At 36.5% G+C, this 27,906-nt stretch overlaps 1 protein-coding gene across 4 annotated transcripts in view; it reads right to left on the bottom strand.

The window, feature by feature from the left end:
• Positions 1–649: 649 nt before the first annotated feature.
• Positions 650–27,906, bottom strand: part of PCNX4 (pecanex 4) — a 40,664-nt gene continuing 13,407 nt past the window's right edge. For 2 of the 4 annotated variants that reach the window (XM_019451650.2, XM_053889470.1), the window contains exons 2-11: positions 27,104–27,848; positions 20,957–21,136; positions 20,359–20,873; positions 20,023–20,123; positions 19,779–19,901; positions 14,080–14,440; positions 10,738–10,841; positions 6,648–7,684; positions 6,086–6,272; positions 650–2,758 (exon numbers count right to left, since the gene is read on the bottom strand). In XM_019451650.2, the coding sequence (XP_019307195.2) occupies positions 2,507–2,758; positions 6,086–6,272; positions 6,648–7,684; positions 10,738–10,841; positions 14,080–14,440; positions 19,779–19,901; positions 20,023–20,123; positions 20,359–20,873; positions 20,957–21,136; positions 27,104–27,801 (3,558 nt within the window). In that variant the 5' untranslated portion in view covers positions 27,802–27,848 and the 3' untranslated portion in view covers positions 650–2,506. Of the gene's footprint in view, positions 2,759–6,085; positions 6,273–6,647; positions 7,685–10,737; positions 10,842–14,079; positions 14,441–19,778; positions 19,902–20,022; positions 20,124–20,358; positions 20,874–20,956; positions 21,137–24,257; positions 24,277–26,104; positions 26,519–27,103; positions 27,849–27,906 lie in introns of those variants that run through there. The other 2 variants (XM_019451651.2, XM_019451652.2) reach the window with 2 other exon arrangements.

Genomic DNA, 27,906 nt, shown 5'->3' with positions numbered 1-27,906 from the left:
TAGCATAATACCTTCCAGTTCCATCCACATAGTTGCAAATGGCAAGATTTCATTATTTTTGATTGCTGAATAATACTCCATTGTGTATGTGTGTGTGTATACACACACACACACACACACACACACACACACACACACACCACATTTTCTTTATCCATTCATCCATCGATGGACATTTGGGCTCTTTCCATACTTTGGCTATTGTTGATAGTGCTGCTATAAACATGGGGGTGCATATGTCTCTTTGAAACAGCACACCTGTATCCCTTGGATAAATACCTAGTAGTGCAATTGCTGGGTCGTGGGGTAGTTCCATTTTTAGTTTTTTCAGGAACCTCCATACTGTTTTCGAGTGGCTGCACCAGCCTGAATTCCCACCAACAATGCAAAAGAGATCCTCTTTCTCCGCATCCTTGCCAACATCTGTTGTTGCCTGAGTTGTTAATGTTAGCCATTCTGACAGGTGTAAGGTGGTATCTCATTGTGGTTTTGATTTGTTTTTCCCTGTCCTCATCTTTTTTAATAGCCATATTCTAGTAAACATTTATGTCTGCCTTAGCATCCTAACCGTTCATTTGTAATATTGTTTGCCATTGCCTCATAGAAGTATAGGAGGTATACTCTTCAGGAAAAAAAACACATAGAAAAATAAAACCTTATAATGATTTTTAATCAACTTCCAAGGTTATTCTCTGAAGCAAGAGTCAGTATTGTTTTCTATTAAGATTTGTGAATCTTAAGGCTAAAGATCAAAGAAAATTTCATCATCCCTTATCTTAAATCTTATCTAATTAGACAATAAAGCAAATCCACATGTATGTTTTTCCAAAGGGACGACCTTGGAAGCATGTTTTAATATCTTTATTGGCTACATTGATCATGTTTATTTATTTTTGAGAGACACAGAGCACGAGCAGGGGAGGGGCAGAGAGGGAGACACAGAATCTGAAGCAGGCTCCAGGCTCCGAGCTGTCAGCACAGAGTCCAACAGCGGGCTTGAACTCACAAACTGAGATCATGGCCTGAGCCGAAGTAGGACACTTAACTGACTGAGCCATCCAGGCACCCCAACTTAACTATTTTTTTTAATTGAGCTATCACTGACAGATAACATTAGTTTCAGGTGTACATAATGATTTAACATTTGTATATATTGTGAAATGATCACCACAGTAAGTCTAGTTAACATCTGTCACACTTAACAAAAATTTTTCTTGTGATGAGAACTTTTAAGAGCTACTCTTAACAGCATTCAGATGAGGGATACAGTATTAACTATAGTCACCGTGCTGTACATTATATCCCCATGACTAACTTATTTTATAACTGGAAGTTTATTCTTTTTGATCCCCTTCACCCATTTCATTTCCCACCACCCTCCTCATGCAACCACCAGTCTTTTCTCTGTATCTATAAGCAGCAAAAGAATGAATATCCTGATGTTATGAAAATTTTTCTACCATTTCTTTCAGTCTTTAGTTCAGATACCTACAACACTAGTGCCCATTAGTCCTATTGGGTAAATCATTCTTCAGAAGCAGTATATTCAACTGAAAAGAAATGCCTGGGGTGCCCGGATGGCTCAGTCTGTTGGGCGACCGACTTTGGCTCAGGTCGTGATCTTGGAATTTGTGAGGTCAAGCCCTGCCTCAGGCTCTGTGCAGACAGCTAGGATCCTGGAGCCTCTTCGGATTCTGTGTCTCTCTCTCTCTCAAAAATAAATAAACATTAAAAAAAAAAAAAAAAAAAAGAAATGCTTAAGGAGCCAGATCAACAGAATGCCCTCTAGTAGTGAACTCATTATGTTGTAATCAAACACTATTAATCCTGAAAAGCAAGTTAAACCCAGTTTCTTTCATGTATATCAAAAGGATACGGGGAAAGGAAAAGAAAATATTTTATTGTAAGAGATTTTACTAAAGGCTTTTAAGGTTTCTGAATTGAAGTATATGAAAAGAAAATGAATAGATTATATGAAAATACTTAGACCATGTTAAATGTTAAAACGGCATTAAGTTTGAAAATACTATAAAATTTAGTATTTCAAATAAATATATATACATTTTGCAACTTTCAATAGGATCCATTACCATTACTTAAAAGCACTGATACGTATGTGTGTCTTCTGAGTATGTAAAAATTACATAGCTGCTGACTTGCATAAGGCAAGTCACCTACCACATATTTAAGAAGGCATTAAAAAATTCATTATCTAATCTTACACAAATGTTTTATATTTGCTAAAACCTACCACAATCCACAGGGCACAAATACTGGCCAACTAGCTCTAACTTTCATGTGAGATCAAGTTTGTTTGATTTTTTTTAACCATTGAGATAGCTAAGAGAGTCAACTTTACAGAGCTTAGCTTTTCTCAGGCATCGGACTTGGAGGAAGAGAGAGAAGTCCAGTGAAGTTATGAGGAATCACATTGTTACTTTTCTAGAATGGAAAAAAAAAAACCCATCTCATGTGATGACAATACGTTTACAAGTCAAAATGGGCTCTAATACAAATGTATGTGCAGAGGTTTTGAAGAGTAAACTGGATATCCCAGGGGAGGATCAGCTGCTTGTACCGTAAGGTTTCTTAAAAGTAGTGGATGAGCTTGGATACTGTATCGTTCCTCATCATCGTTTGTGGCATAAAGCAATTCCCAGGAAAGATTGGCCCACTGGCCTCTAACAGCTTCAGCATTTAACTTCCCAACTTGGACCAGCAATTCTTGAAGGCTAAGTACTCTCCCAGTGTAAACTCCCTTTAAAGTGTAAAAGGGGGAGAGGAAAGAAGAAGAAGAAGAAAAAAATTATGTTCAGGTCATTACATTTCATTTATAAACTTAGAAAAAAATTCCATTGTGCTTAGGCAAACTTAAACAGAAACTGGTGTATTAAAACGTACACATGAGTTGCTTGTCTTCAGAATCAAGAATCATCTCTCTTTGGTAGCTCTCTGAATAAGCTTGAAATGATAGCCATTCATTCAGTGACCCAAATTGCAAAATCTCAGCTACTTCTATTTCGTTTCCTTTTCTATTCCTTCACCCTATCTGGCCTCAACAATGCCTAAGTCATAAATCCTAGTCGTTGGACAATCACACAATAGGCTCTTTTTAAAAATAGCTTTATTGAGATATAATTCACATTTCCATACAATTTACTCATATAAAGTGTGTGATTCAGTAGTTTTTTAGTATATTCAAACATATACAACTATCTCCATGACTTCAGGACATTTTCATGACCTCAAAAAGAAACCTTGTACTCTTTAGCTATCACCCTCCTATACCTTCATTCTCCCAGTCATAAGCAAACACTAATGTACTTTCTATCTCTATAGTTTTGTCTTCTGTGGAAATTTCATATGAAAGGAATCATATACTATGTGGTCTTTGGGACTGGCTTCTTAGCATTATGTTTTCAAGGTTCGTTAATGTTGCAACATGTGTTAGTACTTCATTCCTTTTTATGGTGGACTAATATTCCATTGTATGGATAAACCACAATTTACTTGTTCATTCATCACTTGATGGATAGTTGGGTTGTTTCCACCCTTTGTCAGTCATAAATAATGCTGCCATAAATATCCATGTACAAGTTTCTATGTGGATCTATGCTTTCATTTCTCTTGGGTATATACCTAGGAGTGGAATTACTGAGTCAAATGGTAACTCTAAGTTTAATCATTTAAGAAACTGCTAGAATGTTTTCTGAATGTTGTACCACTTTACATTTCTGCCAGCACCGTATGAGAGTTCTAATTCTCCATATTCTCATCCAACAGGTATTATCTGCCTTTTTGATTTCAGCCATCATAGTATGTCCTTGTATGAAGTGATACCTCATTGTGGTTTTGACTTGCATTTCTCTCAAGACAAATGACGTTGACCATCTTTTCATTGGCTTATTGCCCCATTTGTATATCTCCTTTTGAAGAAATATCTATAGAGATCCTATGCTCATTTTATAATTTGCTCAGATTTTAAATACAAATTTTTTTTATTACTGAGTTGTAAGAGTTCTTTAAATATTCTAGTAACAAGTCCCTTATCAGATATATGCAAATGTTTTCCCCATTCTCTGAGTTGTTTTTTCACTCTGTTGATGGTGTCTTTTGAAGCACAAAAGTTTTTACTTTTGATGAAGTCCTATTTATCTATTTCTGTTTTGTTTGCATGTTTTCAGTGTTATGTAATGTTATAATGTTACTTGCTTAGTTTAGTGAGTGGCTGACTGACCTTAGTGAAGTTAATCCCTACCTCTCCCACAAGTGTGAAGCCTTTGATGTGGTTCCTCAGGGAGTGCAGCCTGTGTGTCCCCAGTTACCATGAGATGGCAATGGGTTTAGCAGGGCTCTCTCCATCTAGCAAGTGCTCACACCCAGCTGCTAATAAGCTCCTATGATTGCCAGGCGGCTGCTTTGTTTTCAACAATGACCTGCAATGTAAATCGCTTCACAGATTGACCCAATTAAGCTTGGCTCCTATTTTTGATCACAGGAAGGCTCTTCTCTATGGTTTCTTTCCCTGGTTCTGCTCATCTACCCGGCCTATAGTTTAGTTTATATCTCTAACAAATTTACCAATAGCCCCTTAATGACTTTTTTTTTAATGCTTTATTTATTTTTGAGAGAGAGCATGAACAGAGGAGGGGCAGAGAGAGAGAGAGGGAGACAGAGAATCCTAAGCAGGCTCCGCTTTGCCAGTGCAGAGCCCGATGTGGGGCTCAAACTCACTCATCAGCCAACTGAGCCACCCAGGTGCCCCAATCCCTTAATTACTTTTTACCACAAGCTCCGTTGTTTTTGAGAGCATCTTAGGTGTCAATGTCTCCACACTGTTGCAGATAAAATAATTTCCTTTGGAAGAGATGTAGAGTTCTCTCTTTTTTAATGATCTGCATCTCTCACTGGGCAAAATCTGAGAGCCAGAGCTCTTTATCTGGGGGTGAGATAATGGCATGCTTCTGAGAGACAGCTCTGCTTTAGGACATAGAAGAAAGGCAGTAACCTCAGGTCTTCCTGGTTTGCCTCTCCCAGTGTGGAACTTCCACCTGCCAGGCAGGTAAGGGTGGTCAGGTCCCCGTTATTCTCAGTGGCAGCAAGTCCAGAGTAAAGCCTCCATCCAAAGAGATAGGTTGGCCAGAAAGGAGTTCTCACCTCTTGACCACACCTGCCCAGAACCTAGCCTCACAACAGGTAGCTGGAAGTAAGGTAAGAAATGCTGAAGCCCTGCCTCTCCCAGGAAAACAGTCCTCCAACCAGGAGCTGAAGTGAGAGGGAACCCTTCTTGATTGTACCACTGCGAGCAGAGCTTGTCTTGCTGAGTTGGGAAGGAATGGGTCTTGGTTCAAATACGGCAGTCTCTCACTATTCTTACTGGGTTTTAGTTAGTACTCTTGAATAAATGTTTCTTCATTTGCTATATGCCCTTAGCACCATTTCCAAGTCTTTAAATGGTTTTTCAATGTAACTTTCATCATTTTTGATTGGGAGCACATCTGTGAAGCTCCCTAACCTGCAATGCCAGGTGTGAAGCCTACAATGAGCATGTAACATTGACTCATATTGTGCACACTTGATAACATTTTAAATGTAATGAGAACAGGCACTATTTTCTTAAAAAAAAAAAAAAAAGTCATTATTTGGAGTCTCCCTGAATTTTCACAGGTTAGATTTGCTTCAAATAAAACATGGATGGTGGCAAAAGGAATGCTTTACCACTTATAAATTAGTTTTTCTTCTAGGAGTCCAATCCAAAGTGATACTCAAATTTGGCATAGGAATCTAATCCATTTAGTCAAATATGCTATAGTAAATTAAATGAACTTTACTTGGCTATCCTATAGGTCAGTTACTGCACAATGGCCACACATTTTTAATTAGGTTTGCAAAAGTAAATAACCAGTCATTCTAGGATTGTACTATGTTGGCCATAAAGCCATGACTACAAATACTTTAATAATATGATTAATATATCCATCCCAGAATGTTATATCTCTATCACTCAGTTCAAGTACTTTATAACTGGTTTCCATTCCTTAAGGCTAATATATGAAAATGTTTAAAAACACATTTTTAACCTTACCATATTAGAGTCATACCCCAGAGAAAACAAGTATGGTTTTTCTTGTACAACTGCTTCCTTCCACTTTTCATCAGATACCAAACCAATGTACCAGTCAGTTTCATATTCTTCAAGGCAGTTAGTCAGCTCTTTAAAGTCTTCTATTGGACCTAAACTTGCTTTATCAATCATGAGTTTCAGAGTATACCTTAAAAATGGAGAAACAAAGAATTTTAAAATTTTTAATAAAATTTATAAAATCCACTTTATAGACAAAATAGATTTTATTCAATCAATATTCTTAGGACATTGAACTAAAATCCTACATATTTCAGGGAGAAATGATGGAGTGAAGTGAAAATGAAGAAATTCAATAAGCCATATGAAAAATAGGTTCTCCACATAAATAAAAGGATGTAGAAATTAAAGTACTCTTGATATAATCACTATACGTACTAAGCATTTGTTTTTCATTTTTAGGAAAGTGATTATTTTTTACAATTAGAAAAGGTTCCTCCTTCTAGGTTATCTGAAAAATCATTTTTCTGCCAGTTACAATTTTTATGTAATCAAAATAAATTACCTGAAAGCTTTCAGTGCTAGTTGGAACAGTTCCGGCTTTTCTGTAAGCCAATCCAAGGCAAGGGACCAAGGCAAAACACCACTATAAACTCTCAATATATGACCAGGACTGGGAACCATAGTATCTACTCCAAATAAACTAAAATAACAAGTCATTACGGCATGAACATAAAAGTCTCTTAAAACTCTGTCCTTTGCGATTTCTTCCAGTACATTTGAGGCATTTTCTTCTGAATGAAAACATTCCAACTGCTTTAAAACAAACTGGTACCACTCTTCTGGAAATAATGAGCTCATCTCCCTCATTTTGGAGTTAGGCAAACAGTTAGACGTCCACTCTTCAGGTAAGCTTAACAAGTGAGAATGAGAACAACTGAACTCCATGAGAGGGATATATGCCACGTCTTCTTGTCTTCCTTTGTCAACAACAGGGTATCCCAATATAACTGCCTTGTAAAGATTATTTTCAGGAACTGTGCCTACTGAATGATCACCGACCCCCTGTGATTCTACTGATCCCGGAATAGGCAAATTTACACCTGGTACAACTTTCAATTGATCTTTTTCTTCTTTTCCTTTTTTGATAGTTGGCTCATCACCAAAAACATTATCATCAGACCAATCATCCAAAATTTCTGAACTTAAACTATCTGTGTCTTCTAGGGATTGGGTTTGTGGTGAAGCATTCAAAGCAGGCAGGATTATTAGAGATTCTTTCCCTTTATTTTCAGTTTTGTGAATAACCTCCTGCATGCTGGGCCTTCTGGAACAGTGTTGAAGAAGTATCCACACAAGTACCTTAATAAGGTCACCTTTAAATTCTTTTAAGTTATCATGAGAATCGATTATGCCAGATAGAACATTCCTGGCATCAGAATAGAGTTTTACTGGCAAAAGAATACAGGGTGTCAAGACATTTCCAAAGTGTTCATTAACAGAACATACTCTTGCATATTCTTGTTCAAAGGCACTTTGAAAAACTTCATCAACTCTTTGAGCTTCAGCAGTATGACAGGATGTCTCCTGCAATTCTAAGCCCTAAAGATGAGATAAAAAGTACTTGAGTTTATGAGTACTTATTACATAGAAAAAAGCAACTACTTTTGTATATGCCCATGGATTGGATTCTCATAATGAAAATATGGAAAATGCAAAAAAAACCTCTTTAACTCAAGAGCTACACCTTCACTCAAACTTATTAGTACTTTAGTAATTTGTTGTTGCATATAGAGATGAAAAATAGTGCTACTATTTTAAAAGAAATCATAGAGATGCCACTAGAAACTGGCAAAACAATTTAATTGACTATAACCACAATTTTTAAAGACTATAGGTATGTACAGTTGAGGTTGAATCACACTTAAAGTTTAAACATAAACATTTTTTAGAGGGCAAAAGGCAAAACTGGAATGATATAGTATATACAGTAGTTTTGTATCCTACTTTATGAGAACATTATTCTATTGTATGGATATGCCATAACTGATTCAACTATTTTCCTGTTCCAGTTTTTTAATTATAATAACATCATCATTATCATACAGATTTATGTATTCAGTTATTGTCTCCTCCAACTATAATGTAAATTCCATACAACAGCTATCTTTTGGTTACTATTATATCTGCAGTGCCTAAACCAGTACTTGGCACACAGTAGGAATGCAACAAATATATGTTGATAGAATGAATATTATGAATGTTTTTATATGAATTTTATTTTATTTTTTTGCATGAATTTTAAACACATTTTTATTACTTTCCTAGAAGGAATCCCTTGAAGAGGATGCTCGAAGTCACTGTTTATATTGTTATTAATATTGTTGTTTATTTACACATTTTTACAAAACTACCAGTGCCTTTAGTAAAAGGCGATGCTGTCAGGGTGTATTAGGATCCAGGGAAAGAACATGGAATGTGACATCAAAACCCATCTTAAAATCATGGCTCTACCAGGTGCTAGTACTTAACCTTGAGTAGGTCACTTATCCAGAGATTCCTTTTCCTTCTCTTTCAAAGAAAAATAATCCTAGCACACAGGGGTGTGAAGATATAAGTAATAAAAGTGCTTTGTAATATTTAAAGCATATAACATATAAATGTTGATAAGATGGCACTAAGCCACGTTGTGTCTGAAAAAATGAAAAAGAAACAAAGATTGCCACTGAAAAGTATATCTTTACACTACATGTATAACAGACCACAAAAGAGCAATAAAGGACCCACATTATTAGGTATTATAAAGCATCCCATTTTAAAAATAAAGCCTAAATGAAGCAATGAAAATGCCTTCAATATTTTGCATGGATTTTTGCCTTCTCCTATTTGTACAGGTTAGACTAGGTTCTCAAACTTTAGGTGAGTCAGAATCACTGTGGGTCAGTTAAAACACAGATTGCTGGGCCCTCCTCTAGAGTTTCTGATTCAGGAGGTCTGAGGTGGTGACCAAGAATGTCCATTTCTAACAAGTTCCAGTAGATGTTAATATTACTAATCTGGGGAACTGAATTTGAGAACCAATGAGCTAAAGAAAAAGTTTTTAGTCACCAGCAATTTTATCCAGTCTGTGCTAAGACAAAAAAATTCATTCATTCATTATTCATTCAACAAATATTTATCACAGGCCTACTATGTGCCAGACAGACACTGTTCCAGGGGCTTAGAATATACCCCTTGAAACAGAGATCCCTGCCCTTGTGACACTTACATTAGAAAGTAAAGGGATACAGTCAACAATGAAAATAATAAGTAAATTACATAGTTTGTTTGAAGGTATAAGTGCTATGAAAATAAAGAAAAAGTAAAGCAAGCCAAGGAGGACTAGGAGTGCTGGATGGTAGTGGGAATACATATGGGAATATATGGGAGAGCCATAGTAGACTTCACTGAGGTGACATTTGAGCAAAGACTTGAAGGTGGTGAGGGAGTTGACTGTGTGAGTACAATTGAGAGGATTCAAGTAGTAGATGAGGCCAAGAGGAAATAGGGAGACTGACCATTCAAGGCCCTGGCTTTTACTCTGAATAATAAAAAAAAAGATTTACTGTAGGGTTTTGAGTAGAGAAGTGACATGATCTGACTTAGACTTTATAAAGATCACTCTAGTTGAGAACAGACAAGAGAGAGGCACAGGTAGAAGTGGGGAGACCAATTAGGAGACTATTGCAATTACCCAGGAAAGAGATAAAGATAGCTAATAGCAGGGTGATGAGAAGTGGTAGGACATAGGATATGGCTTAACGACAGAGCCAACAGGATTTCTTGTTGGACTGCATATGGGACATAGAAGTAAACAGGTGTGAAATGTCACCGGACTAAAGTTCAAATGTTTTGGGGCTGAGCAACCAGAAGGATGCAGTTGTCACCAAGGACTGCTGGGCTCTGGGGTACTCTGATGTTGAGGTCATCTGATATCAAGAGATCAAGGAAAAGAGAAGGAACCATCAAAGGAGGCTGACAAGGAATGACCCATGAAATAAGCAAAAAGAAGACATAGACTGTGTCAAATGCTACAGACAGGTCAAACAAGACCAGGTCTGAGAACTGATCATTGGATTTACCAATGTGATAGCCACTGGAGACACTGACAAGAGCAGTTTTGGTACAGTAATAGGTAATAGGGTCAAAAACCTAGAGTAAGTTGAAGAGAGATAGGAGAAAAGAAATTTGAGATTTGATTATAAGCAATTGTTTTAAAAAATTTTGTTTTAAAAAGAAGAGAAAAACGTGCTGTAGCAGGTAGGGTAGTAAGGATCAGAAGAGGTTTTTTATTAAGTTGAGAATGCATATATAATATAGGGAAAAAATATTACTGAGTCACACTTTTGAGATGCTCAACCAAGTAGGGATAAAAAGAATAGGTCCAGACAAAAAGGGGGCCGGCAATATTTTGTTACTATGCTCTATTAAACAATCAGTACTAGTCTACCTATCAATATGTGCTAATTGAAATATACTTTAAAAATCCTTAAGTGTTTTCACAGGTAATTAATTGATACTCTTAAATTCAGCTATTCAGTATATGATGTGTCTATAAGAGGTAAAATTTTACACATGTACTATAAAAAAACTAGAGGTTTCAAATGTACATTGACCTTAATGTTAATACAGCAGTAAGTATAGCCACATTCTAGAATCATTATCCATATTAAACGATCCTGAAAACGGCCCAAGTAATGAGACCCAGGTAAGAGGAGACCTAAAACAAATTAGAAAAAAAAAAAGTAAGTAATATTCAAGCTTGCTTTATTTTGCCATGTGAATTTTCAAAATTGGTAACACTCTTGGAACTGATTCATAGCTCCTTTTATGCTGTCTTCATGTCAAGAATAGAAACAATTATTCATTGCATATTAGGAGGCATTAAATTAAGGTCTTTATAGGAACAGGGACAGAAGAGAAAATTTATAGGTGATAATACATAAAAATTCAAGGATATATTTTTCAGAGAAACAACAGATTAGAACCTATGTTATATAAAATCCTAAATACATGTTAAATATAGTAGGATAAATATTAAATGTATAAAAGCCAACTTCACATTATTTAAAGCATTTTGGACATTTTTATAAACACACATATAAAGATGTTTTGTGGTATTAAAATTTGCATACAATGCTACCTGCCACACTTGTACAAAACCTTTAGAAATTAGTTTTCTCTCAACATTATGTCTCTGAGATTTGACCATGTTGACTGCAAATAGCTTAAAAGTCATTAATTGTACCTGTGGTTGAGAATTCATTTTATGAATATAGCTAAATTTGAATATTCATTTCCATGTTAATAACTATATCCATATTGTTCTAATTTTTCTCTATTATATAATAATACTGCAGAAATTATCTTTGTGCAAGTCTGCTTACACAACGTATTGTGCAGTAAAGAGTTAACACAGGAGAACTGACTGCTACCCTTTGAAAGTCCTGCTTGCAAAGCTGGCTGATGGCTGGCACCTGGGAACTTGTATTTCAGAAGAAATCTCACCATTCTCCCTGATAAAGTCTCATTGTGTCTAAACAGTTTGTGCAAACAATGCAGTTTATACTGAATACTTGCTTTCCTTCTGTGAGTCTGGAATTTTGGTACATGCTAGGCGGAAGGTGCCTACATGACAAAGCCCCAGTAAAAGCCCAAATAACTGGTAGTCACCATACCACACATGTTGTGACAACATGTGCGTGGGATCTTAAGCATGTTCTGTGTGACTCCATCAGGAGAGGACATCTGGAAGCTTGCACCATGTCTTAACCCACATAACTTTTCTTGATTTTGTTCTGCAGCCTTTTGCTGTAATAAACCTTAGCTGTGAATACAAATATACACTGAGCTCTGTGAGTCCTCTTAGTAAATCATCAAACCTGGATATAGTCTTTGGAACCCCCCAGAACACATGTGCAAGAGTTTCTCCACAATTAGAATCTAATTAGAACTATGGAATCTAAAACTGAATCCCTAGGCCATAGGATATGTGTATCTTTACTTTACTATAGACTATTAGTTTACCCTTCAAGGTGGTTGTATGAATTTATATTCCCTTCCAGCAAATTCCAGAAAATTCCTGTTCCTCATACCCCAGCCAGTACTTGGTAATGTCTAACTTTTATATTTCTGCCAATAAGATGTGTGTGAAATGTTACCACATTCTTTACCACTGCCCACCCCCCCCAGGAATACTTTATGACACACTCTTGGCTGAATGTAACTGATTTGATAATAAAGTATAATTTCTACCTTACTGCTAAGTTATTTATTACTTCAAATGTGAGTCAAGCCTCAGGTATTTTTTAAAGTGGCATAGTATTATATAATAAATATTAATTCAAACTGGATGAAAAGATTAAAAATGTAGAATACTTCCTATGAAAGAGAAAAAATGATTATTCATTAAAAAATTTGTACTATATGGGGCTCCTGGGTGGCTCAGTCGGTTAAGCATCCGACTTCAGCTCTGGTAATGATCTCAGAGTTTATGGGTTTGAGCCCTGCGTTGGGCTCTGTGCTGACAGCTCGGAGCCTGCAGCCTGTTTCAGATTCTGTGTCTCTCTCTGCTGTGTCTTTCCTGCTCGTGCTGTCTCTCTCTGTCTCTCAAAAATAAGTAACGTTAACAAATTTTTTTAATAAAAAAATGTATAATACAAAGTTTTTCCTAAATTAGTTCACATATTGTATTTAAAAAAATTTTTAATGTTTATTTTTGAGAGAGAGACAGACCGTGAGAGGGGGAGGGGCAGAGAGAGAGGGAAACACAGAACCCCAAGCAGGTTCCAGGCTCTGAGCTGTCAGCACAGAGCCCAATGTGGGGCTCAAACTCATGAACTGTGAGATTATGACCTGAGCCAAAGTCGGACGTTTAACTGACTGAGCCACCTAGACGCCACACCTCACATATTTTAGATAACAAATAGATAATTAGGAAATTCAATCCAAGTAAGCATTTCATTAAACTTCTAATTTGAGGAGTGCCTGGGTGGCTCAGTTGGTTAAGCATCTGACTCTTGATTTTGCTCAGGTAATAATCTCACAGTTTGAATTCAAGCCCAGCATCGGGCTCTGCACTGACAGTGTGGAGCCTGCCTGGGATTCTCTCTCTGCCCCTCCCCAACTCAGGTGCATGCTCTCAAAAATAAACAAATACACTAAAAAAAAAAATCTGATTTGAAATTAACCTTCTGCCTAGAACCAGTTTGCCAAGATGTCACTAGATATTTCTAAAACAAGTTTCAAGGGCTAAGGTAAACAATGGTAGGAGATAACACACCTCTGGCATCAGCTTGTACTTTATCTAAAACCAACCTCAAGAAGTGCAATATAGTTGAATTTTTAGTTAGTGTACAATGAAAGCATTAACTCATAAAATTAGTTTATCCTCATCAAAAATATTTTTTCTTGCTGATATTTGCAAAGTATTTCATTTTGGGAGGCTACTGATCATTGGCCATAGCTTTTGTCATCTTGCCCTGTAACCTCATCAGACTGCTTTTACATTGTTATACAGTAACTAATAAGGTATGAACAAACTCCCTTAAACCCTTCAATCTGAGATTACATAAAGCTAGTTTTTAATCTTTATGGATCTAAGCCATTGCATTTGCTTGATGTGAACTCACTATAGATTCATGGAAGTTCTGGTAGATAAGGTTTTTTCATGTTTCAGTGGTAGGACTATAACCTGATTTTATCCAAGAAAATGTTTTTAAAAAACTGTCAAATCACCTTGATGAAATTTTCCCTTATTATTCTTATTTTGTGACTTTATTTACACCTCAAAATAAGAAGCAAGATACATACTTCTATTTCATATTTAGTCCTTCTGCCATATATCATAGTATTAGAATCTATATAATGGTTGGATCGAAAGACTTTTTCTGTATATTCATTTTTTTGTACTTTAAATACATTGGTGAAGATTTTGTGAGCACAGCCCATTTACTTACCTAAACTTCCAGCTGCCATTGCAGACTGCAGCGCAGTGGTCAAATGTGGGACCATCTGGTAGTAGTATACTGTATCTGCACATATGCAGGCTGTGGTGCCCACTGGTCCTGGCCAACTCTGAACAGGTCGGGGAAAGCCCACCAAGAACAGAGGAAGGGTGAAGAGGGGGAGTAATGGAGAGGAGAGTAGTGTAGAAAAAACTATGAAGACCAGCACAAATGGAGAGAAGACAATGTTGAGTATACATAAAGTGGTGGTTGACTTTCGACGTTTTTTCTCAGTCCACGATGCAAAAAGTACAGTCACGGCAAACTGCAGTTTAGAGATGAACTGAATCAGACGATCACGCATGATACCAACCTGCAGAGATGGAAAAATGATTTTTTTATTCTTAAAGACTTCATGAATTTTCAAGGTCATGTAAGAGAAACTGTATGATTTTATTATTGCTGCAATATTTTTGAGGAAATAGCTCTTGTATGAGATACTTGTTATAATTTTCTCCAACCTCACAAGTAATAAATGTCTACATTTATTTTTAATTAATTAATTACTTCTCTTTGAGAGAGAGAGAACATGTGTGAATGGGGGAGGGCAGAGAGAGAGGGAGAAAGAGAATTCCAAGCAGGTTCCGTACCATCATCACACATCCTGATGCAGGGCTAGAACCCAGGAACCACGAGATCGTGATCTGAGCCAAAATCAAGAGTCAGTCACTGAAATGACTGAGCTACCCAGGTGCCCCATGAGTCTACATTTTTAAAAGTTTGGGCTCTCGGGGTGCCTGGGTGGCTCAGTCAGTTAAGTCTCTGACTCTTGATTTCGGCTCAGGTCATGATCTCATAGTTTGTGGGATCAAGTGAGCCCTTCATTGGGCTCTATGCTGACAGCATGGAGGCTGCCTGGGATTCTCTCTCTCCTTCTCTGTCTGCCACTCCCCTGCTCACACATGTGTGTGCTCTTTCTCACTCAAAATAAATAAATAAACTTAAAAAAAAGAGAGAAAAAATAAAAGTTTGGGCTCTCTATAAAAAACTAATACTAAAGATAACCAATAGAGTGCTAACTAGATCTTTTTTTTTTTTAATTTTTTTTTAAACGTTTATTTATTTTTGAGACAGAGAGAGACAGAGCATGAACGGGGGAGGGGCAGAGAGAGAGGGAGACACAGAATCCGAAACAGGCTCCAGGCTCTGAGCTGTCAGCACAGAGCCCGATGACGCAGGGCTCGAACTCACGGACCGCGAGATCATGACCTGAGCCGAAGTCAGCCGCTTAACTGACTGAGCCACCCAGGCGCCCCTTGATCTTAAGGTTGACTAAGTTTTGCATTACATGCTTGTTAAGTCATGAGAACCAGAAGTGGTAAATAATTAAGCAACTATCCTTAATTTACCATTATTTTAGAGAGTATTCTATAGATTAAGAAACAGAAGTCATAACTTAAGACAAACCTTAATAGATTGAAATCATACCAAGTATGTTCATACAAACCATGCAAAGTGTGTTCTTTAACTAAAACATAATGAAGTCAACAACAGAAATAAATAAATAATTAAAAAATCTTGAAATTAAAAGACACATCGCTGGGGCACCTGGCTTGCTCAGTTGGTAGAGGATGCAACTCTTTTTCTTTTTTTAATAATTTACATCCAAATTAGTTAGCATATAGTGCAACAATGATTTCAGGAGTAGACTCCTTAGTGCCCATAGAGCATGCAACTCTTGATCTTGGGGTTGTAAATTCAAGCCCCACAATGGGTGCAGAGATTACTTAAAAATAAAATCTTAAAAAAAATTAGAAGACATATTGCTAAATAGCCAATGGGTCAAAGAAGACATCACACAAAAAAATGAGAAAACATTTTGAGATGAATGAAATAAAAACACAATATGCCAAAATTTGTGATACAGCTAAAACAGTATTCAGAGGGAAATTTATAGCTAGCTTTAAGTGCCTATGTTAGCAGAAGAAACATCTTAAATCAATAACCTACTCTTCTACCTTAGAAACTAGAAAACAAAGAGCAAACTAATCCTCAAGTAAGCAGAAGGAAGTTAATAATAAAGATTATTAGGGGCGCCTGGGTGGCTCAGCTAGTTAAGCATCCGACTTCAGCTCAGGTCATGATCTCACAGCTCATGAGTTCGAGCCCCACATCAGGTTCTGTGCTGACAGCTCTGAGTCTGGAGCCAGCTTTGGATTCTGTGTCTCCATTTCTCTCTCTGCCCCTCCCCTGCTCATGCTCTGTCTCTCAAAAATAAACATTAAAAAAAAATTTTAATAATAAAGATTAACAAAAATTAATAAAATAGAGACTATTTTAAAAATCAAGAAAATCAATAAGACCAAAAGCTGGTTTTTTGAGATCAACAAAACTGATGAACCTTTAGCTATACTGACCAAGAATAAAATAGAGAAGACTCAAATTACTAAAATCAGGAATGAAAGAGATAATTTTACCACCAATCTTACAGAAAAAAATTAGAAGGATTATAAGAGAATACTATGAACTGTATGCTGATAAATTTGATCACTTAGATGAAACTGACAAGTTCCTAGAAAAACATAAAGCAACTCAAGAAGAAATAGAAAAACTGAATAGACCTGTAACAAGAAATTGAATTTGTAACTTAAGAGCTACCCACAGAGAAAAACTGTCTCAGATAGCTTCCATATTACAAAATACCACATACTACAAAATATTTAAGATACATATCAAATATGATCAAACATTTAAGAATAACTAGTATGAAATTCCTAACTCATTCTATGAGGTCAGTGTTATTTTGATATCTAAACCAAAGACATGACAAGAAAAGACAGCTACAGATAACATATAAATATTAACCACACAAAAATACTAGCTAACAAATCCTGCAACATATAAGCAGGATTATACATCACAACAAAACTTATTCCTGGAATGCAAGATTGGTTTAACAACCAGAAGTCAACTTATTATACCATGTTAACAGATTAAAGGACAAAAATCACATGACCATTTCAATAGACACAGAAAATGCATCAGACAAAATCCAATACCCTTCATGATAAAAAGAAATAGAAGGGAGCTGTCAACCTGAAAAAGAGCATCTACAATAGCTGATACCATGTCTAATGGTAAAAGAATGACATCAACTTAATAGAGAAAGATGGAATATGCTTTCCTCATAAGATGTCCACTCTTCTATTCAACACTATACTGGAGGTTCTGGACAGGGCAATTAGGTAAGAAAAAGAGATGAAAGATATTTAGATTGGAAAATAAGTAAAAAATACCTCTACTATGAACACCTGGTTGGCTTAGTCCGTTAAGCATCTGACATCAGCTGAGGTCATGATCTCATGGTTTGTGAGTTGGAGCCCTGTGTCAGGCTCCGCACTGTCAGTGCACAGCCTCCTGGGATTCTCTCTCTCTCCCTCTCTCTCGGCCCCTCTCCCACTCTCTGTCTCTTAAAATAAATAAATAAAAAACCTTAAAAAAAATTCTACCATATCTAATTTGCAGATGACATGATCTTATATACAGAATGTCTTAAGAATCCACTAAAAATCTATCAGAACTAATAGAAGTGAGGTTTTAGGACACAAAATCAGTATTAAAAAAAAATCAAGGGGTGCCTGGGTGGCTCAGTCAGTTAGGCGTCCGACTTTGGCTGAAGTCATGATCTTGTAATTTGTGGATTTGAGCCCCGCCACAGGCTCGGTGAGGACAGCTTAGAGCCTGGAGCCTGCTTTGGATCCTGTGCTCCCTCTCTCTCTGGCCTTCCCCAGCTCACGCTCTGTCTCCGTCTCTCACTCTCTCAAAAATAAACATTAAAAAAAAAAATCAATTGTATTCTATACTCTAGTAATGAATTAAAAAAAAAACAAAAAATGAAGAAAACAATTCCATTTATAATATCATCAAAAAATATATCCTTAGGAAAATTTTAATAAAACCTGTAAGACTTGCAACACTGAAAACTACAAAACATTTTTGAAATAAAGAAGATCTTGAGGGGCACCTAGGTGGCTCAGTCGGTTAAGAACCTGACTTCCGCTCAGGTCATGATCTCACAGCTTGTGAGTTCTGGCCCTGCTTTGGACTCTGTCCTGACAGGTCAGAGCCTGGAGCTTGCTTCAGATTCTGTGTCTCCCTCTCTCTCTGCCCCTCCCATACTCATGCTCTGTCTCTTTCTGTCTCTCAAAAATAAATAAATGTTAAATTTTTTTTTTAAAAACTATGAAAACATGCCATGTTGATGGATGGGAAGAATAAATATTTTTAAGGTGGCAATACTCCCCAAATTGATCTACAGATTTGAGGTAATCTCCATCAAAGTTTCAGATGCCTTCTTGCAAAAACTGAAAAGCTGAAACTAATATTTACATGGTAATACAAGGGAACTGGAAGAATCAAAACAATCTCTAAAAGAACAAAGTAGAGGACTCACACTTCTCAATTTCAAAACCTACTACAAAATATAGTAATAAAGACGGTATAGGACTGGCATAAGGATAGACATACATGAATGGAAAAGAACTGAAGAGTCCAGAAATAACACATTTCATTTGATTTTTGACCAGGATGCCAAGAAAAATCATTGAGGGAAGAATAGCTTTTTCAATAAATGGTGCTGGGATAATTGTATACCCTTATACAAAAGAATGGATTTGGAACTCACCTCATATCATACACAAAAATAAACTCAAAGTAGATCACAGACTGAACTGTAGCAGCTAAAACTGTAAAACTCTTAGAAGAAAACACAGTAAATATTTATGATTTGGAAAAAGGCAGCAGTGTTTATTAGATGTGACCCGAACAATACAAGTGACAAAAGAAAAAAGAGATAAATTGAACTTCAGCAAAATTTAAAACTTCCTTGCTTCAAAGAATATTATCAAGAAAAAGAAAGCCTACAAGATGGGAAAAAATTTTTATTTATCATATATTGTCAAGGAACTTGTATCCAGAATACATTAAAAAAATACTCTTAAGCTCAACAATAAGGGCAATCCACAGACAGCGGACAAAGAATCTGAATAGACATTTCTCCAAAAAATACACACAAATGGCTGATAAATATATGAAAAGATGTGCCATTAGCATTCAGAGAAATGCAAATGAAAATTACAATGAGATAGCATGTCACACCCATCAGAATGATTATAATGAAAGAGTCAGATAATAACAAGTGTTAGTACGTATGTAGAGAAATTAGAATCTTCATACGTTGTTGGTAGAAATGTAAAATAGTGCAACCACTTTGGAAAAATGTTTGGCAATACCTTGAACTGTTAAACATAGACTTACTATGAACTGAAATTCCAGTCCTCGGCAGATATAGTTAAGAGACATTAAAACATACGTCCAAAAACACATGTACAAAAATGTGTACACAAATGTTCACAGCAGCATTATTCATAATAGTCAGAAAGTGGAAACAACCTAAAAATCCATGATCTGATAAATAAATCAACCATAGATACAGAAAGTATATTAATGGTTGCTGGCACTGGAGTGGGGTTAGGACAGGGAATGGGGGAATGACATTAATGTGCATGAGGTTTCTTTTTGGGATGTTGAAAATGGTCTAAATTAGACTATGGTGATGGCTGTAAAATTCTGTCTACTACTGAACTGTTTAAGTGGGTGATTTTATGGTATATGAAATAGATCTCAATAAAGCTACTGAAACATATCCTTACCAGTAAGAGTCTGATTCCTGTATCCAGGCTTCTGTTCCACCACACATCTGTACTGGAGATTAATAAGTGCACTGCTGATACGATGACTGTCTCCAATAAAGCATTTTCTGTATTCTGCCACACCTACAGTACAAAAATTATCCACTTTATTAGGCAGAATTGGATAATTTAAGTAAACTGTTAGAATAAACAAAATCACAAGCTTAGCAATAAGAAAATACTATTAAGTGCTTATTAGGATTACCATTCTAAAAGCTCTTGTGAACCCAATGGAGACAGACACAGAGTGGAGCTCTTGTAAGGAACTGTCCAATGAAAGAAATGCTATCATAGCGAAAGGCGACACTAGGACAAACAAAAAAAGACATTATTTAATTAAGGCAAAGTAACCTCTTCTACCACATTTTATTTTAGCTGATATGTGTTCTTCTATGAGCACATTTAAGCAATTAACTGAAAAAAACTAATAAACCAAAACATAAAAGAATGAACGCCTGTATGTTGTATATTACAAAAATATGGGAATATTTTTGTACACTCCCTAGCTAAAACACAAAATTAGTAGATTTTATCTTCTTACCTAGATTTAGCAAAATCCGTCTGATAACACCAATCTTCATAAGCCTTCTTTGCTTCTCTAAGAATAAAGTCACAGTTTGCACATTCTTTGGATAGAAAGGGTTTTGGAAAATTCCAAAGATACAGACACTCTGAATTTCTCTAAGTAGCCACAGTATTATAAGCAATATCATCAAAATATAGCCAACAATAGCCTGAGGACTGTTTTTGGAAATCTGTGGGAAACCAGCAAAATGATGCAGCAAACTAGTTTCTATGAGAGCCAAGACTAATATAATAATATAGAAAAGGCATTCCTTCCAAGTAAACTGTTTTTCTGACCCATTGGGTAAAGCCTTAGATTTGGTTCCAACTCTGTGTCCAGTTGCACTGTGTTTGAAGAAAAAACCCATGTCACTTAGGTTAAGACTCAGCAAGAACCCAAGTGCAGTCATGAAAAGAACCACACCAACAGTGCTGGGAATGAAATACGATGTTACCGCTGTTCCAGCAGAGATGATGAACATTATTAATAACCTGCAGAGAAAAAAAGAAAGATTTGATTGAAAAGAAAAATTATACTTTAAGTTACACAGAACCTTAATATTTAAAATAATTACCGTAAATGGGTTGACATAGATGAGCCTCCAAGGCCAAACTCTAAAATCTGCTCCATTGCCCATAAGAAAAGGGCATCAGGTGGGGGCAGAGTCCCGAGTGCCCACAGAAAGGGTAAAAATATAAACAAGATGTGTAAAATCTGATTCGTTTGTTCTAGACCTGGTATGTTTACCGTAAACCTATAAGAAAAGGGAACATTTAAATCATACAAAATAATATAGAGAGAGGATCTTCCCAGGAAAAATAAAACACATGCAACCCACTCCCCCAAAACAAAGGAACACTTACAAAAAGATCCTAGTCCCAAACTGCAAAATATCAACATTTGTAAATAGTGACCATTGTCCTTCTCCCATAGCAGCCACTACCCCTACTCAATTGTGTACAAGATTAGCACTTAGAAAATATGTGGATTCCAATGTGGAAAGAAGTAATTAAAAGCAGTTTACTGAATAATTGAATTCAGGGATTTGTAAAACTGAACTGAGTCTAGAGCAAAAATATTTCTCCTGTAATTGTCTAACCTACATTGGCTAAAATTCTACCAATGATTGTTGAGACTTTAAAATTTTCTAATTAAAAAAAATTTTTTTTAACGTTTATTTTTGAGACAGACAGAGACAGAGCATGAACGGGGGAGGGGCAGAGAGAGGGAGACACAGAATCTGAAACAGGCTCCAGGCTCCGAGCTGTCAGCACAGAGCCCGACGCGGGGCTCGAACTCACGGACCGCGAGATCATGACCTGAGCCAAAGTCGGCCGCTTAACCGACTGAGCCACCCAGGCGCCCCTAAAATTTTCTAATTTAAAATTGTAAGTAACTCTAGGAAAGCCAAAGCCTTACTGATGTTCATAACGTTAGTAGCTAGCAAAGAGAGCTCTTTTCTTTTTCCTACTCTCCCAGTACTGTCTTACCCCCAGGTCCCAGAACTTGAAGTCAGTAGAATCAATATCAGAAGTTGGCAACATTAGGCTATGAACGTGTCTCTGTGGATTGGTGTGGGAACTTAACTAGCATTTATAATATTGTTTTTATTTTATAGAGAATACAAACTTGTAAAATACAATTTCATAAACTAGAGATGATTTCTATAAAGTGGAGAAATTTGTTCTTCGTACAGCATTTACCAGTTAAAAATCAGATGGCTTTGAATGACTTAACAAAAACTCAAAAGCACAGAAGCATAAACACTTATCAAAATATTACTAATTTTTTTGAAACAAGGCTGACCATACTTTGTCCAGAAACCAATAATGTCCTAGTACTTACAGTGTTCAAAAGATAACTCATAAAAAACTAAATGTCAAAACTTACAGCATAATTGTACTTGAATACCTGAGCTGCTAGGAATCAAAGTCAAGGAGAAAGGCACCTTCTGTAATAATTATCCACTTAAGCATATGTTAACAGCCCAGAAGCAAATGTATAGCAACTATGGATATAATAATGACATAATGTGTTTGCTCCGAAGCTATCAAGACTATGTCAGCTAATGCACTGTCTCATAATGTATGTCCTTCAAATTTTATAAGCAGAGAATTAATGAATACAAGGTTAACAATATGATGCTAAATTAGAGGACAATACTTTTTGTAGTGTAGTTTTAAAATGTATTTCATTCTGGGAAGAAAATACTCCAGTGACAAAAAGGAAAATCAAACCACACATAATAAACCACAGGAAGGTCAAGGAAAACACGCAGATCTGTAGCTATTTTTCTTGTTAAAGACAACATTTCTCTTCCTAATATATTTAAGTATAGTATAATTTGTGTAAAAATAATGTATATTCAAGAAATATTTTACCCAAGTTTGATTTAACCTCCTTAAATCTTTTTGTTCTTAATAAGCAATGACATAGAAATTTTATTTATATACAAGAATACCATACATAAATATAAGCATTCGTATTTTGAGCAACCACACATCATGATCACTTTCCTGTATGACTCAGACCCAAATAATGATTATTGTGGTCAAGTCTTTCATATGGAAAACATGTTTAAATTCTATTTCTGATAATGTAATAGGAATCTTCTAGGGCAAAATATCTAAGACCTCAAGAAAAAAAAAAAAACTTTGACTCTAACAGCTATAAAAATATTTCAAATTCTTTACACTATATCCACGTCCAGAAAAAAGATGTTTATAGTGGCTAAGATGAAATAAATATGCATCATACGTTCAAACAATTCCTGAGAGTCTATGCACTGCAGATTTAATACCAGTCTTTGATGAAAATGTACAGAAAAAGTAAATTATTAATAATACACAGTGTAGTGGGTAGAATAAAGAATGGGGAAAGAGAAAATATTATTATACTGTGAGGCTTGTCTCTTCAACTTTTACATTCTCTGAAATAAAATTAAGAAACAATTTGACATATCTGACAACTGTTCAAATTTGAACAGTGCACACATTTCATACATTTTTATCTGCAGTATCATATCTACTGTATAAAGATCATCTTCTTTATTAGTTTGTTAACCAGAAGCTAAAAATTTCTAAGTCAAGTGAAAGGTAATTTTTCTGCACAAATATGCCATCTTCTTCTATATGAACAGATTTGGGCCTGCTTTTGTCTTTTCCTTTTAGTTGAAAAAAACAAAAACTTTTTTGTAATGATCAAACCGTAAACATTAAAACTGTACATTAAATCCAACTACAATGTACTAAAAACATTTATGTCCTTTCATTCAGAAATGAGTAATGCAGAAATTCAAGGTAATCAAATTATAAATTAACTGAGATTTAAAAAAGAAATTAAAGAACCTGGAGCATCAATTTAAATGCAAAGATGTATTATAGCAGGTATATAATTTCTGATTTCAGAAATAGCACAGTGAGACAGTAACTCAAGAATCTATATTGTGAAAATAATCTTATAAACCTCCATCTTTAAAAAGGGGTCAAAAGTAATTTTTTTTTTTCAACGTTTTTTAAATTTATTTTTGGGACAGAGAGAGACAGAGCATGAACAGGGGAGGGGCAGAGAGAGAGGGAGACACAGAATCGGAAACAGGCTCCAGGCTCCGAGCCATCAGCCCAGAGCCTGACGCGGGGCTCGAACTCACAGACCGCGAGATCGTGACCTGGCTGAAGTCGGACGTTTAACCGACTGCGCCACCCAGGCGCCCCAAAAAAAGGGGTCAAATGTATACATACACATGTAAACTTAATTTTATTCCTAACTTTTCAAAACCAAGTATTTAACTGTAACATATTTTACAGCTAATAAATGGTAATGGTACTAACAGAGCAATTATAGATGAATTTCCCATAAACTAATTTTTCCCTTACATATTTGATTGGATGAAGAAAAAGGATATTATAGTGTCCTCTGGTCCACAAATGTAGCACAATGAGAAGAGATTAAGATTTAAGGAATAGCAATTGGATACCTAAGAATAGGTCAGTTTCAGTATACAAAATAGCTAAATATTTTTAAATGTCTTATTTCAGGCTTCCATAACAAATACCGCAGACCAGGTAGCTTAAATAACAGAAATTTATTTCTTTTAGTTCTAGAGACAGGGAAATCAGTGCCATTATGGTTGGGTTATGGTGAGAACACTCTTCCTGCCTTGCAGACAGCCAACTTCTCACTGCATCCTCACATGGTGGAAGGAGAGAGATCAAGCTCTCTGGTCTCTCTTCTTATAAGGGCACCAATCCCATAAGAATAGGACTACCCTGATGACCTGATTACCTCCCAAAGACCCCGTCTCTAAATACCATCACATTGGGAGTTAGGGCAGGGGGCAGAAACATTCAGTCCTTAACATTCTAACCCAGTCTCCCAAATTCATGTTCTTCTTACATGCAAAACACATTCATTCCATCCCAACAGGTCCAAAAGTCTTAAAAAATTCCAGCATCAATTCTACAGGCTAAAGTCCAAAGTTTCATCTAACTACCATCTAAAGCAGATATGGGTGAGACTCAAGTACACTCCATCCTGAGGCAAAATCCCTCTCCAGCTGTGAACCTGTGAAATCAGACAAGCTATGTACTTCCAAAATAAAACAGTGGGACAGCCCCAGAATGGACATTCTTTTTTTTTTTTTTTTAAATGTTTATTTTTGAGAGAGAGAGAGAGAGAGAGAGAGAGAGAGAGAAATAGAGCACGAGCAGGGAAGGGGCAGAGAGAGGGAGACACAAAATCTGAAGCAGGCTCAAGGCTCCAAGTGGCTGTCAGCACAGAGCCCAACACGGGGCTGGAACCCACAGACCGCGAGATCATGACCTGAGCTGAAGTCAGCCCCTTAACCGACTGAGCCACCCAGGTGACCTCAGAATGAACATTCTTATTCCAGAAGGGAGAAATAGGAAAGAAGGAAGGGGTGACAGGTTCCAAAGAAGTCCAAAACCTAGCAAGGCAAATTCCATTAGACCTTAAGGCTGAGGAAGAATCTTCTTGGTTCTATATTTTGCCCTCTAGGCCTCCAGGGTTGCCATCATTACCCAAACAGCTCTAGGTGTGGGTCCCACCCCCAACGCTTTGCAGGGCAAGTACTAGACCCAAGGCTTCCAGCTTCTAGTTTGTTGAAACCAAGGAAGTAGCCCTGACAATCTCTGAATCACTTTTGGGGTCATTTTTCCCCTCTTCTTAAAGACCTGTCAAATCTAAGAAGTCTAACAGCCTTAGTTCATTTCATCTGGTCTCTGACTGCTTTAGTTCAAACTGGCCGTATTTCTGGTCATATAACCCCTTGAACTCTTTAGTGTTAGTCCAGTCACACTCTTGGTGCTCACTTCAGAACATGCTTTCTCATTTTTTTTGCAATATGGCTAGGCTGAAAATTTTCCAAATCTTCTAGTTCTGATTATTTTTTGCTTAGCAATTCCTTCTTCAATTCAAGCTGTTCTTTTAGCCACTTGCTTGGAAATCTCCTTAACTCTCTATCCAATTTCATCACTTTCAAGTTCTACTTTCCATAAAAATTAGAACGGTTTTGTGCCACGTTATACCAACAATCACCTTTCCTCCAGTTTCCAAGAACATGTTCTCATTTCTAAGACCTCACCAGAAATGCCTTTAAGTCCACATTTCTAGCATGAGCCTCAAAACTCTTCTAGCCCCTACCCATTACCCAATTTGAAAGCCACTTCCACACTTTTAGGTATCTGTTACAGGAGCAACCCACCTCTTGGTATCAAAATCTGTCTTAGCTTGGGCTGTCATAATGAAATACCACAGACTGGGTGGCTTACACAACAGAAATTATTCTGGAGGCTGGAAGTCCAAGATCAGTGTGCCAGCATGGTCAGGTTCTGCTGAGAACTCTCTTGCTGGTTTGCAGACAGCAGCCTTCTCACTGTATCCTCACATAGTGGAGAGAGAGAGAGATCAAGCTCTCTGGTGTCTCTTCTGATAAGGGCATTAATTCCATCAGACCAAGGCCCCACCCTCATTTTCCTAATCACCTCCCAAAGACCCCATCTCCAATCACCATCACACTGGGGGACAGGCTTTGATATATGAATTTGAAGACATTCAGTCCATTAAATGCCTTTACATTTCTATCTGGACATAAACCTGTGAGAGAGAAAGCTGCAATCTACAGAAACAGAGAAAGAAAAGTCAGATTTAGAAAAGGTGAGCAAAGGGGGTTATCCAACAATTTTGTAAACAGTTTGGTAAACAGTTTTGTTAAAAAAGTCTATTTTTCTTCTATAGCAAATTGATTTGTAAAAAATCAGTATTCATCCTACATAGTTATTATAACAAAATTAGAAATGTTAGTCATCTTAAATTCACTCAATCTGTACATAATATTTATGGTATAAATTTTAAATTCTTCATTATACCCTCATAGGAAAATTCCATCTCCTTTTCACAGGTCTCAGCCAGGCTATCTTATAGCACACAGCTCCTTATTTAAAGTGAAACACAGAATTGAAATTTTGCTGATTTCTCTTACCAAAGAGTTTTCTTTTAACTCCTCAATAAGGTTTAATTACTACGTTAGTATGAATGTTTAACAGAGATTACTCCTAAGAGATTAATCATCAGAACAACTATCACCCAATGGTTTGGTCTTGATGACTTTCATAGATTCAGTTTTTTAATACTAAGGAGAGCTCATACTGTGTATGTATGCTTAAAAACAAAGCAAGTGACAAAGTATTTGGTAGCTTATTACCTGTGTGCAAGATCTACAGAAACAAAGAAAAAAATATAGAGAGGTCTCATAAGAGGAGTGATTTCATAAGTATCCTGGGTTTGGAAAGTCGCAGTCTCTGCAGCTGTGTTTACAATTAATGAATATTCTCCTATACATAATGTAATCCATCCGAAGACAAACTGTAGAACAGCGCCTCCTGCACTGCCATACAGCAGGGACATTCTATTTGGAAGCAGATACCATGTTCCAAGACCACACACTAACCCAGCAAGAAAAGAGTGAAAAACGGTATTGGCTATATATTTCTTGCCAGGAATGAGAAATTTGATAGTCTCAGCACCAGCACAACTTGTAAATTCATGTTCATCTTCCTCTGCTAAGATATCTGTGGTTAGCATTCTTTCTATGGTCACCGATTTATTCCTGGCATATAAACTTGTGAACTGGATGATAAATGCAGTGAAAAGCATCAGTCCACCTGAAAGTGCTGCTGTGTAATAGTCTTCCAAAATCCCTAATTGATACAAAAGTGTCCCTAATCCACCCCAAACCCATGGCATCAGGAAAAGGATAATTTGATTAACATATATATAAGGAGGGGCACAATAGCCTAGTTTGAATCGAGGGCCTCCAAGAACGGTCTGTGGAAAGCGCTTCAGAAAGAAGTCCTGTTTGTAATCATTCAGCAGAGGCACATCTGGACTCATCCTTCTCATTCAGGATTATTCTGAAAGTTACATCCTCTTCTGTAACACAGCAGTCTCTAAGAAAAAGAAAAAAGTCACTACTTGAAAATGTCATACTTAAAAGATGGGGGGGAA

Source organism: Panthera pardus, unplaced genomic scaffold, assembly GCF_024362965.1.
Source record: "Panthera pardus isolate Hobbes unplaced genomic scaffold, ASM2436296v1 HiC_scaffold_24, whole genome shotgun sequence".
NCBI lineage: Eukaryota > Metazoa > Chordata > Mammalia > Carnivora > Felidae > Panthera > Panthera pardus.
This window is presented reverse-complemented; position numbering and strand designations above follow the sequence as displayed.